We start from the raw sequence: 13,197 nt of genomic DNA on the forward strand, positions 1-13,197 counted from the left end.
AACACCTCTTTGCTGTTTACATCGATCTCTGGTGGTCTTTTGGGGGTCCCGAATTCAAGCATAACAAGGCAAATGTAGAAAGGAAGTTTTATTTAAAGGATAGAAGAGACAGACCTCTCCCCAGGGAGACGTCAGGTCGGTGGTGGTGACTTAGAACAAAGCAGCCCGTGCGGGAAAGAAACTTCAGTCAGGTGTTGGCAGAAACGCCTGTCAATCAGCAGGACCCCCTGGCCAATCCTGAAGTTCAGCCAGCTCCCCCCCACACACCAACTCCAGCGGGACAAGAGACTCTAAAAACACCTTTTCCTGTCCCAAGCCCTTCCCTTCCTGCCTAAGCCCCATAAAAGTCCAGTCCGGTCAAGCTTCTACGCGGTTTCTCCTCAGACCCTTCTCCTGTTCACTCTGTGGGTCTGACCCAGTTCCTCCCGGGAGTGATATCTCAATAAAGCCTCCTTCAGCAGCCTTTTAAAATCTGCCTCCTTTGGTTGCTGCCCACCTTGCCTGATCTTACAGAAGGGCATTCAGAGGTCATTTCTTACTCCTCATGCCCCCTCTTTTTTGTTTTATTTATTTATTTATTTACTTTTTATTTTATTACTTTTTTGTGTGTGTGGTGCTGGGGATGGAACCCAGGGCCTTGTGCATGGGAGGTAGGCACTCTATCAGCTGAGCTATAGCCCCAGGGCCCTCTCCTCCTATCCAGCCCTGTGGCAAAAAGGCAGGAAGGGGGAAATCTAGGGGTACCTCTGCCCATTTTCCATTGTCTGTCCAGAAAAGCATGAAGGGAGCCACCAGGGAATATCACTAACAGTTTCCTGCAGGGAGGAAACTTCCTGAGAGGCAGGTGACTGTGGCCACAGGTGAGGGGGAGGGGCATGTGTCCTGAAGGCAGTAGATCTCCATTCCCTTCTAATCTGCTTCAACCTTCGCGACCTGAACCCATCATCTCTCTACACTAACTACCTGCCCTTGTTCTTGCTTCATTCAGAGAAGTCTGTCTCCATCACTTTCTTAGATGAAACTTGCTTGCTCTGCTTGCCTTGTCTCTTGTCTGGTGTTCAGTCTTTGACTGTGGGGAACAAGGATCCCATCTCCACCAGACCTGCATCACTGTCCTGGGCCTCCTGTGCTGAAGCCTCTGATGAAGGTGAGTCTGGGGAGACTCGAGCCCTGCCGTGCCTCCTGCCCTGGGTGCCTTCCATGCCAGGGCATGTGGCTGGGGCAGAGGGGCTCAGTGCATTTGCCAGCTGCTTCCCAGCACAGAGCCACATTCCCTTGTATGCATCTCAGGTGTGGAGCTGGCCACTGGGTGACCTTGGTCATGCAGGATGAGCCCAGTGCCCCTGCTCAGGGATGGTGAGGTCCATCTGTGGTCAGGGCTACAGCTCCAGGTCAGCCTGAAGGGTCAGGTGTTCCTGCTGCCTGCCCCTGAGGGGCCGAGTTGTGGCCTAGGCCCCTGTGTGCCGCTTCTGGCTTGAACCCTGACAGCGTTCGCCTCTCTGAGGGGAAACCCTGACAGCCAGGCCCTGTCCAGGCTGCCCCTGGGCTGTCCCTAAGGATGAAGTTGAAAGAGGTGGCAGCAGCTCAGCCTCCCGGGGGGCCTGGGGCAAGAGGTGAGGTGCAGAATGACCCCAAGGGCACAGAGGAGAGTAGTGATAGGACTGCACCCACTAGGTCCCCGTTTGATTGGCAGCTCACCCAGTGCCCTCTCCTTGAATCCGTCTCAGGTTCAGTCCCCACAGTGGCTGTGTGCACCCTGGGCCCATGACATTGCTGAGGTCAGCATCCCTACTCTGGGCGCTCACCCAGTCTGGCCCAGGGAAGTTATTTCTGAGAATGAAACGTCTCCTGAATCCCACACTCTATGGCCACTTCCAGGCAGCCCTCCTCAGGACCTGGGGCCCCATCCACCTCCTTCTCCTGTTGGCCGTGGTGAGCTGCTAGCACTTTGCCATGTCTGGGGCTCCAGGTAACGTGGACCCTGTCTCCCCTCACACACAGGCTGCCCAGGGCCTGCATCCAGCTCTGCCCATGGGGAGGCTGCCCTGCCAGGGTCCTCAAGCTGCCCTGACTGGGCTAGAGAGAGGCCCCTACCCTATGCACCTGCCCCTCACAGGAGCTGCCCCATCAAGAGGAGGCTGAGCTCTGCTCTCTCCATCATCTGGTCCCAAATGCAGCCTCTGCTGCCCCAGGGGTGAGCAGAGGGACCCGCGCTGGGAAGCAGTGCAGGATACAGGAATCAGGACCAGCCTCCTGCTCCATCCTACTCCACTCCCCCCCAAAATACCTGCAGTGTTGCTGGCCCACTGGGTGCTCTGGCCTGCGAGTTCTGACGTGGTCCTGCTGGTGGTAGCCAGTTCTGCCACATGGTTCCTAGTGACTGTTGAACCTGTCACACAAAGAAAAGTCCACCAACTCCAATCCTAAGCCAAATTAAAGCAACCTTATATTGTGTACACAAGAGAGCTGATCAGTGACTGCCTCACCCAGAGACCAGGCCAGAGGACAGCATCTGGTCTAAGCACAGGAAGGTTTTTATAGCTCAAAAATTTAAAAAGTGGGGTGTCTTCGGAACTTACAGCTAACAGGGTTCTGGCAAGCCTAACACAAGAGTAGATAACAGGTTAATGATTCTACATGGCTTAAATTTCAAGGTAGGGAATTAACTCAGATTCCAACATCAGAATTTATAAGGAGCCGCTGAGGTTTTAGGGAGGATTGTTATCTGGTCAAGGAGAGCCAGGCCTGGTTGAGTTCAGAGCACGGGTGGGAATTCCAAACAAGTTTAAACATCACAGTATGGTCAGGCCAAATAAATATCTTAGTGTTGTAAAGTAAAACAGAAATGAACTTTTCATGACCTTGTGACAAGATGGCTCCCAATCTTAAGATGGAATTAGGCTGGGTTCATCAGCGGCCAATATCCATCATTAGAGACCGAATAGAAAAGCCCACGATGTCCAGCTACCACGCACCCAAACCCGAGACCGCCCCACCTGGCACCCTGCTTCACCTGGGCTCCCTGTGACGGGTCGGCAGCAGTCCACGCTCCTCCGCCAGAGCCTTCTCCCCTGCAGGACCTCCTGAAGGAGCGGAGGACAGACGGCCAGTGCCTGGACCCAGGAGGCTCTGTGCCTGGCTCCACCATAGGCAGGTACTCTCACCAGGGCCCTTCCTCCTGGCTGACCACACTCGGCCGACTCCTGCCCCAGTGACCAGGTCTGCTGGTTGGTGGATGCAGTGTGGCTTCTGCCAACCTCCATTGCTCCTGTTCCAGTCACACATTTGGGGAATGGAAAGTGCCTGCTGGGACAGTCCATGGCCTGGGGCCCATTGTGAGTGGACTTTAGATTTGGACACTGCTGAGCCCTTGGTGCCACATGGACAAGGAGCCATGTCGACACTCTGGGTGTCGAGACCCTCACCTGCTCCTGTGTGTCCACTGGTGCCCAGCACGTCTGGAGTCCCCTGTCCTTGAGTCCATTGCCCAAGTGATGTCCACATGATCTGTGGGGAAGGACTTGGGCGTAAGAGTAATAGTCCACAGCCATCGCATGTATGGCCGAGTCTTTTGTCCTGGGGACTCTGCCCTCCCTAGTCACGGGGCTGCATCTGAAGTTGAGTGAAGGCTCAGGGTCTGACCCCGGGGGAGCATGGCCCTGGGTCCTACCTCCCACCCTTGCTCCTTGGCTGGTGGGGACTGGGCAGTGACCTCCTTCGCTGGCCTGTTTCCCAAGAGGGACCCAGTCTTTGGGAACATTCTAAGAGCTCTCTGCCTGCCAAGGAGCACGGTGAGGAAGACTGCTGTCTTCCTGGGCCTCCTGCCTGCTGCGAGCACACCCCAGCAGCCGGCAAGCTGGACAGAGGCCCTCCAGGGCTTCCCATCCCTGGCCTTGGAGAGTGGGGCACCTGGCCTTCCTGAAGCAGCTGAGACTTTCCCATCCTGTGACAAAGGATGGACCCCTGTACCACAGGGAGAGGGTACAGTCCCCTCCCAGGGTCCCAGGAGACTTGAAGTGCTGGTCGCCCCAAATGAGGCAGAAGCTGGGAGATGGGCCCCCCACTGAGGGAAAGAGGGATACAGAGGCTAGAGACGTCGCCTTGCTACATACTGGGCCCCTCAGGTCCAGTCACGTGGCCCTGTTGGTGTCCCCTGGTCTGCAGGCTGCTGAGCACGGAAGGGGGTGGGAGGGGCTGAGGCCCAGCTTGGTCCCGGGGTGCAGGGGAAGAAGCAGCAGGCCACCCAGCTCCCACTGCAAGGGGGTCCAGGGCAAGGTTAGCCCAGGGATACCCCAAGGCCACCACCATTCAAGGCCCTGACACAAACCCAGGTCTCAGGTGTGACTGGGCAGAGGTTTGTTCTCCCCTGAAGGCCAAGGACCTGGGCTACTGCCCCCCATCTCTGGGCTGTAGACTCCTGGGTCCCATCCTCTGCACCCTTCCTGGGCACCTGGAGCCCTGGGAAGTTTAGACCTCGTCAATCTGCCTGCAGCCACCAAATACAGGGAAAGCCAGATGCCACCTGGCACTGAGCACCCACAGCAAGAAGTCAGGAACTTGCAGAACCTGGGACATGCATGCGACAGCAGAGGGAGAGGGGTTTAGATGGTGCACCAGGCTGGGACTGCCAGCAGACCCCTCCCCAGGCGAGATCACAGCACACCCACGTACAATGCACTTTATTGAATCCCACGGTGGACAGATGGGTGCGTGTCAATGCTTCAGAAAGCGAGGGGTGCAGGGGCAGAGCCTCAGCCCAGGGTACACGGCCAGCTAGGGAGGGTTGGACATGGCGAGAAGGGAAACTTGATCTTGCCTCAAATACAGGAAACTCTTTCAAATGTTAGTTGTTTGTTTTGGTGCTGGGGATTGAACCCAGGGCTGCCTGCATAGTCTGGCACCCTCCGCATGAAGCTCCACCCCTCACCCCTGCCTTAACTCTTTTTTTTAATTAGTCATACATGGCAGCAGAATTCATTTCATTTCATTGCACAAAAATGGAGCACAACTTTTCATTCTCTGGTTGTACATGATGTAGACTCACACATTTTGTTTTAACCATTTCAGCACTTAACCCTTACAGTAATATTAAGTACACAAACATGAAGATGATGATCAGGATGATGGTGAAGACCATGGCAGTGACGTTCAGGCACTTGGCAGTGGAGGCGAAGGCCTGGGCCCCAGTTATGTCACCCACCATCTTCCTGTCCCTAGACTGGGGAGACCAGATGCAGAGGGTCAGGGGAGAGGCAGGTGCTAGGCCCAGGCCCCCAGGGTCCTCTCTGCTCTTGTCCCTCACACACTCAGACTGTGCAGCAGGCCCCAGTGCTGGCTGCTCACCCCAGCTTGGGAGACAGCCTGGGGTGCCACACTCTGCAGTGTGCAGCGGGTATTTCTGCCATTGGGCATAGGGAGAAGTCCTCTGGGTTGGGGATGGGGACAAGAGTGACCCCAGATTCCCAGGCTGCTCCCTCCTGTGTCTGCCCTGGGAGATCCCCTAATGCCCCCCACACTTACCCAGAAAGTGGAAGGCACACAGGGTCAATGCACACCAGCCATAGGGGGTGATCCACAGCAGCTCCCCCAGCACACACAGACCCACACAGATGCAGGTGGAGTGTCAGCCTCCCATGCACTTTCCCCCCCGCCCCTCCCACTGCCCAGCCCCCCCACAGCACACACACCTTCACAGAGTAGGCGAAGGCTAAGAAGCCCAGGCAGCAGAAGTTCATGAAGAGCGTGTTGAACAGGGACCAGGTGACATAGTCAGGTGTGATGTCCTCCCTGCTAATAGAGATCTCAGTGGACATCACGGGAGACAAGCCTGGCTCCTGGTGCACCTTGTTCTGCATTGAGAAGTCTGATATTGCTGAGGTCGGAGTCTGGGAAGTGCAATTCTTATGGCCCACAGAAGCCCTTTTGTGGAGTGGGGCCCAGATGCTAGGGGAGGGTCCTGGTAGGTCTGGCCCCTTCTCAGCAGCCTCCTCCCATGGACCCTAAAGTTCTGCTTTCTCAGAGGTTCTGCTTCCTTGTGTTTGTACATTAGTTAATTGTCTGAGGAAAGAAGATGGGGAAAGAAATTAGTAAGCGATGATTTCACTATGTCCAGGTGTCTGGAGAGGCCCGAGTTGGGGGTGGGGACAGTACTTCTTGCCCAGGACCCCAATCAGAGCCTGCTCAGCTGACCCCTCTGTGTTAAGGCTGTGGGTGACCCAGGTGCTCTTCCCTGGCCTGCAGGTCTCCACAGTCCAGGCCAACAGCAGCAGGAGTCCACTACCCCTGTTCTCCCAGGTCCCTGAGGGTGTCCCCAAAGCCCACACTCACTGTCCTGGGCCCAGGTGCCTTCCAGGCCAGGGCACAGGCTCTGGAGCTCAGTGGATGAGAGGCACCTCCTGGAGGATCAGCGCATTTGCCAGCTGGCCCCAGCACAGAGCTGTTAGACCAGGATGCAAGAAAAGACCACTGACTCCAATTAAAATCAAATTAAAGCATTTTATTTGTTAAAGCATATTATTTCGACCAGTTGGGCTGCCTCTCCCTCCAAAAATGGCGGGAACAAGACAGCACCCCAGCTTTCCTGCAGCCCAGCTTTATAGCCCAGAAAGTTACACAAAGGGGGGTTACAGATAACAGAACTCTGACGAGCATCACACTAATGGTAGTTTACATGTTTTGCTGGCCCCAACATCAGAATTTATGAGGACCATTAGAGCCTCAGAGAGGGTCGTTGTCTGGCCAGGGAAGGCCAATATTTATGAGGTGTCTCTAAGTTTCAGAGAGGGCTGCTATCTGGTCAGAGAGCCAGGCAGGGGTGAGTTCAAGGCATGGGCAGGCATTCCAAGCAGGTTCAGAATTTGCAGTAATTTATAGTAAAGCCAAAATTATCTTTTTATGGTTTTGTGGCGAGATGCCCAATTTTAAGAAAAGATCAGGTTGGGTCTATCATTCCCCCCTTTTCTTATGTGTCCCTTTCAAATCTTTGATAGGGTAGGGGAAGAGCACTGAGGGAATTTTAATCCCTCAGGCAACAGTCTCCAACTTTTTAGAACTCACCCAAAACGGGTCTCCCTGATTTTACCTGACTTAATTAATTACTTATATTGATAGTCTACTTATTTTTGGCTCCATTGTTGTAAGAAGGGCATCACTCATTTTGGCTTCTTCTGAGCTGAGAGATGGTGACGTGAGGGGGCACAGTGTGAGGGACATGAGTTGCCTTTTAGAAGTCAGTTTGGTTTGAAGTCTGGTTGGGGAAGAACAGGTTGTAAAGTCATCTGGGGATGGGTGCTTCTATGAGAGAAACAAAAACCATGAGTACTGAATAAATGTTGCAGCAGCTGGAACATGTCACTGTATAGAAGTTCCCTCGCCAGGCTTTAACATCCCCAGTTATCAGGAATATAAACACAACATTTAACTTTTAGGGTTACAGATGTCCCTCCCCATAAGATACAGTTTAATAATTTAATGTCATCTGATCTTGCAAAATCCTTTTACTAGTATGACCTCAGTGTCTAATAGAGAAACCTTTAATTCTGTTACTTAGGGCTGGATAATCATACTAGCAAACATCAAGCCTACCTGTGTAGGTTAGGAATATCTGTAGGCCTTAAACTAAAAACTTCTGTCTCTGGCAGCTCCTCTTGATAGTCTCTTTTTATAGTTATCAGGCATTTCTGTCTGAGAATCCTTCTTTGTAGCCTCCAGTCTTTCTTATTTTGGGGGGCTAACATAAAGTATATACCTTAAATTATTATTATTATTATTATTATTATTATTATTATTATTATTATTGTTATTATTATCATTATCATTATTATTTAAAATGCCCAGGAATGGCTGTGTTTTGGTTTTAACTATCTTTGCTAAGTGTTTAAGATGAAGCAGTCAAACTGACTTTTGTTTCTATCTATTGTTAACAGTCAGCCGAGTTTCCATGGGAATCCTGGGGCTTTAGAGCAGCTTCTCAGTTCCACTAGTGCCATTTGCGCTAGGATGGGTCCAGGTCTTGCTTGACCATGTGGCTTCCCTTGGAAGCATCAGGGATGTCTCCCTTCTCCAATGACCCTCCTCTTCATAGCGAATGCACTGATTGGCTTTCTGTTCTCCAGTGGTCTCATTAATCTCCCTGATCGGGAGGTTATGTGGCCTAGAGTTGTAAAGCTCTTTAGAGAAGTCCCCTGTTCCCTGGATTCAGACTGACTCTGAGGGCAAGAGCCAAATATTGGTTTTCTTGGCCCTTTTAATATAACTTTAATCTTTAAGTCTTGATCTTAAACATTTAGCAAATTCACCTTATCAGCCTTAAATTAAAAGTATTGAGCTTTAATGTCTATAACTTTACAATTATTTACCTTTTTTATTAATTGGGGTCTGTATAATCCTATCTGTCTTGTAGGTGATGGCTTATTATCTTAAATTAACCAAGGCTGTGTTCTTAAAGCAACACTTCTACAAAACACTAACAGGGAACCTTTAGATCACTTATAAGGAAATTACAAAATAAAATTGACAAGAGTAAAAACACTTAGTTCGTGTAATAGCTATCCTGAATTTTTGGCTGAGTTATACTTTATATCCCCTGTTTAAGATCCTAGTAATCTTGACAGAAAAAAAAAAACAACTTTTGAACATAACTTTAAATGAACTAAAATCTGGCCTACTGCTTTCGTAGTCATTCTCACATGTTGTAAGATGGGACACAGAGCTTATTCTCAGGTAAGGCAGGGCTCTTCATAAATCTTAAGTGTTCTAGTTCTAAAGCTGATCTTTGCTTTTTAAATATCATTTTACAAAGTTTACATAAATTGTTTGAGGTCACATGAACATTAGCTAACACCATATGATATCACATTTAAAACATGAATTAAAGAAAGGCTGAAAGTTTTTAACCTTTACATAGATTAGGCTCTCGTTAGCTTAAAAATACATTTAAATTGTTCCCCAATGTAAAAAGTAACATAAAACTTTACATATCTTATTGATAACAGGTAAATAAATCCCCAATATATTTTTTACCATACAACTTCAGAACACCAGCTTGATATAATGCTCTCTTAAAGTTTCTATCTTACAGACTTGTATACCTGGAAGATATGAGCACATTAATAGCATCACAATTACATTGGTGTTTTTATATTAACCAAGTTTAGCTTTTAAAAAAATGACAGTACAATGCTCTAAAATAACAGTTCTTATTTAACCAGTTGTTTAATTTTTATGGTTGCTTGCACTATAAAAAAATAAAACTTAATCAACACAATGTTATGGGTAAACTTATGTTTTAAGAAATTTTTGTCTCTTTAACACATGACTGATTGTAAAAACAAACTTATACAGACCTTAGTAAATCAATCAGATATCTAACAAAAGTACTCATGAATGAATAATCCCATATCAAATTTACTTTACTTATTTTACCAAAATATTAGACAAGTATATTGAACAGTGCTAGCCATTATTTTTTGTTGTTGTTGAAGGAAAAGTCCTAGAACCAAGGCATATTAGACATTGTATAGACATTAATATTTTATGAGTTTTTTTTTTTAAACACCTAGGAAAACTTGTAAGCTTAAATTTAAAGACATTTATTTTTATCTGTTTATCCAATTTAAATTGAACCATTTAAATCACATGAATTAAAGATCTTTGGATCCACTTTTTAAAATTCGTTTTTATGAGCACTCCTTATATATGTTAATTTGTATATCATATATATGATATATGGACATATGTACATATAGACATACAACACATAACAAAAGTGTGCACGCATAACAATAGTAAAGGCCTTAGTAGCTTTTCGCAGGTGAAATCTCCATTGCAATGTTTCAGAAACTCCACAGTTGGTCAAAGGCAGAACTGATCAGAAAAACATTAACCTAGGTCTGTAGGATCAAAATCATGAGCTCAAAAAAATACAGAATCTAAGGAAAAAACAAGAGTCCTAGAAAAAATGACTGGCCAGTAATTAGTAAATACCACACAATTTACTTTTTTTTAGGTCTCAGATCAGTCTCCTACTGAGCTTGCAGGCTTCTTTCATTTGCATTTCAACCTAAGTCCTGGCTGAGGTCTGAAGGAGCAGGAAAAACTGCCATTCTGAGCAGACACCTCAGGCCTAAGGCATTTTAACCATAAGTCATAATTTTCAGGTTCAGATGTTGAAAATTATGATACAAGATTAAGATACAATTCACAAAATTCTATATCTTTACATCTTGTTTTGTCAACAGATACCATATTATGATTTACTATCCTTGTCCAAATTAATGCACTGGTACCCACAGTGACATCTTCCCAGGCTACCCAATTCAAAATTGGTGAAAAAAACTGAATGATTGGGAGTTACTTACCAACTTGGAAGTAGAGTTCTTTAGTTTTCCATCCTAAGTATTTAAGTTCTCTGGCATGAATTATCTGAAATCATAAACTAAACAATTACCTAAACCCAACTCTTAACTGCAAGATTGTGCAATGCTTCAAAAACCCATTCAGATACCAGATTGTTACAATAAAACATCATCTTTTAGACACACATTCAGCAAAGATCATTCCCAAGAAACAATCTATAATATCAACACACTATTGCCCATGTCTTAAAGGGCCAGAAACAAAGACACAGGACAGACAGACAGAAAGGAGCTCCAGACTATGGCTGACAGACAGAAACCTTTAAAACAGAGAAGATAAGAGAAAAATCTCCTACACCAGTGGCACCATAGATGTCTCCACAAGGGGACCAGATGTTTTCACAGAGGGGCAACCTGAAATGTAAAATCAAGGGTCTCTGTGGCGACTTTACTGCATTAAGTGTCCCCTTTTTCTTTTTCTCTTTTTTTTTTTTAAGAAGACAGAGGTGGCATAATCCTTACAGTGCAAGGAAGGAAGGTGGGAATTCCCTGAAGCAACAGGGCTTGGGCAGCTGCTGGGAGTCCCTCAGTCCCTCCTTTTACTTACAGGATTAGCTCCTCTGGTTCGGTTCCACCCCAGGCGCGCTCCATCTCCTAACATTTTAGTAGTCAGCTCTAAAAAAGTTCTGGGGGGGGGGGGCTGGGGATGTGGCTCAAGCGGTAGCGCGCTCGCCTGGTATGCGTGCGGCCCGGGTTTGATCCTCAGCACCACATACACACAAAGATGTTGTGTCCGCCAAAAATTAAACAATAAAAATAAATAAAAAATTATTAAAAAAAAAAAAGTTCTGGGGGATGGTGGTGGTATCAAAATTTGTAACTGAAAGTTTGGTTCCTGACCTTGAAGCCAATTAGTGCCAATTTAATAATGAGGACAGGGTTTTCAGAAAAAGAAAAAGGGAGGTTTATTGCTTTGCTAACAAAGGAGAAACACAGGGGACTCTGCCCCAAAAGTTGTGACTCTCTTCATCTGGAGGGACAGGGGTTTTAAAGGTGTTTCATTTGTTAATCTGGGAGATATTCAGTTCTTAGGTCCCCAGCAGGCATTGCCCTCTGCAGTGGGTGTGCTCCAGGGAGCCAACTAGGGGCTTCTCTCAACCTGCTTAACAAAGGGGGGTAAAGTTTTATCGCAGTTCCTTAAAACACAGTTCAAAGGGGTGTCAGGCTTACTTGCTTTATTACCCATTTTCATGTCCAATATCCTTAAGTTTTTACCACAGAAATCACACAACAAAACGCACAAAAACAAACAAACAAAAAACATATAGAACACAGAACAAAACACAAGAAAACAGAAACCCAGTGTGGAAACAGAAAACAGAGGAGCAATGCAACGTCTTGCTAAAGCTCCGGGGATAGGAGTGCGTATATGCCCATCAGCCCCTCTCTACCCTTCCAGAGGAATTCCCTACAGAACAGAACAGAGGACAGAATGATATCTCATTACTGTCCGGACAGGAGTATATGTGAGCCTCGCCAGGCCACCTCTCTGTCTTCAGAAGAGATCTCCCTTAACCAAATACCAGATGTTATAAAGGCGCCACTTACCTATGGAGGCCTCCTCCACCAGGTGCTTGCTGATAGTTTTAGGGCGGCAGTTCACTGCAGTGCTCCTGGGATTGAGGCTCACTCCAAGGCCTTGGAATGTCTCAAGGTGCGCACCCCCTAGAGTGGCTCTCCAGCCTGGAGCCCTGGAGCGAAGGCCGGCTTTAGAATTTCCAGCAGTCTGGTCTTGTGGTCTGGTCGGGCAGGGTCATCTCGCCGGGGAACTCCAAAATGTTAGACCAGGACGCAAGAAAAGACCACTGACTCCAATTAAAATCAAATTAAAGCAAGCTTATTATTTCAACCAGCTGGGCTGCCTCTCCCAACAAATACCGCGGGAACAAGACAGCACTGCAGCTTTCATGCAGCCCAGCTTTATAGCCCAGAAAGTTACACAAAGGGGGGTTACAGATAACAGAACTCTGACGAGCATCACACTAATGGTAGTTTACATTTTTGCTGGCCCCAACATCAGAATTTATGAGGACCATTAGAGCCTCAGAGAGGGTCGTTGTCTGGCCAGGGAAGGCCAATATTTATGAGGTGTCACTAAGTTTCAGAGAGGGCTGCTATCTGGTCAGAGAGCCAGGCAGGGGTGAGTTCAAGGCATGGGCAGGCATTCCAAGCAGGTTCAGAGTTTGCAGTAATTTATAGTAAAGCCAAAATTATCTTTTTATGGTTTTGTGGGGAGATACCCAATTTTAAGAAAAGATCAGGTTGGGTCTATCAAGAGCCATGGACCTGTGCAGGCCTGCCTCTCTTCCCAACCCTGGTCAGGTCTCCAAAGGCCTTGGCGTTGGAGGGAGTGTCGGAGCTGGGGGTCTGGGACCACCTCACAGCCAGTTCCTGGAGAGGGTGGTGCCCCACTGGCCAGGGCTTCCTGGAATTTCAGCCTTTCCTCTTGTGGCTTCACACACACCCACAGGAAGATGGGGAAATCAGGGTGCAGGAGGGCAAGCTTCCTGCAGCGGAAGCTGCCTGCGGCTGACTTGACCCCCTGGCCAGGGTGGGTCCCTCACCACCCAAACACCGCCATCGCCTCAGCACCCTCACCTGGGGAGCAAGCCTCGCCTGTGTCATGGTGGGGACAAACTGCATCTAAGCCATGCAAGCCCCCAGGTGTCCACGGCCAGAAGGGACTGAAGAGGCCACACAGGGTCCCACAGCCCCTGGTGTGCACATGGGACGGTGGGCTCGGCGGAGTCCCAGAGGGGAACCAGGGGCTGCCTCCACCAGG

General features: G+C 48.3%; 1 protein-coding gene across 1 annotated transcript; it reads right to left on the reverse strand.

Annotated features, from left to right (window-relative positions):
* Nucleotides 1-73: 73 nt before the first annotated feature.
* LOC139706836 (interferon-induced transmembrane protein 3-like) lies at nt 74-5,992 on the reverse strand. Its single transcript, XM_071615877.1, has 3 exons — nt 5,688-5,992; nt 3,014-5,218; nt 74-2,389 (listed from the first exon to the last, which is right to left on the reverse strand). The coding sequence occupies exons 1-2, from the start codon at nt 5,853-5,855 to the stop codon at nt 5,078-5,080; spliced, it is 309 nt and encodes a 102-aa protein (XP_071471978.1). The 5' UTR covers nt 5,856-5,992; the 3' UTR covers nt 74-2,389; nt 3,014-5,077.
* Between the last annotated feature and the right edge of the window lie 7,205 nt (nt 5,993-13,197).

The sequence above is a fragment of the Marmota flaviventris genome, chromosome 9 (assembly GCF_047511675.1).
Source record: "Marmota flaviventris isolate mMarFla1 chromosome 9, mMarFla1.hap1, whole genome shotgun sequence".
Taxonomy (NCBI): Eukaryota; Metazoa; Chordata; class Mammalia; order Rodentia; family Sciuridae; genus Marmota; species Marmota flaviventris.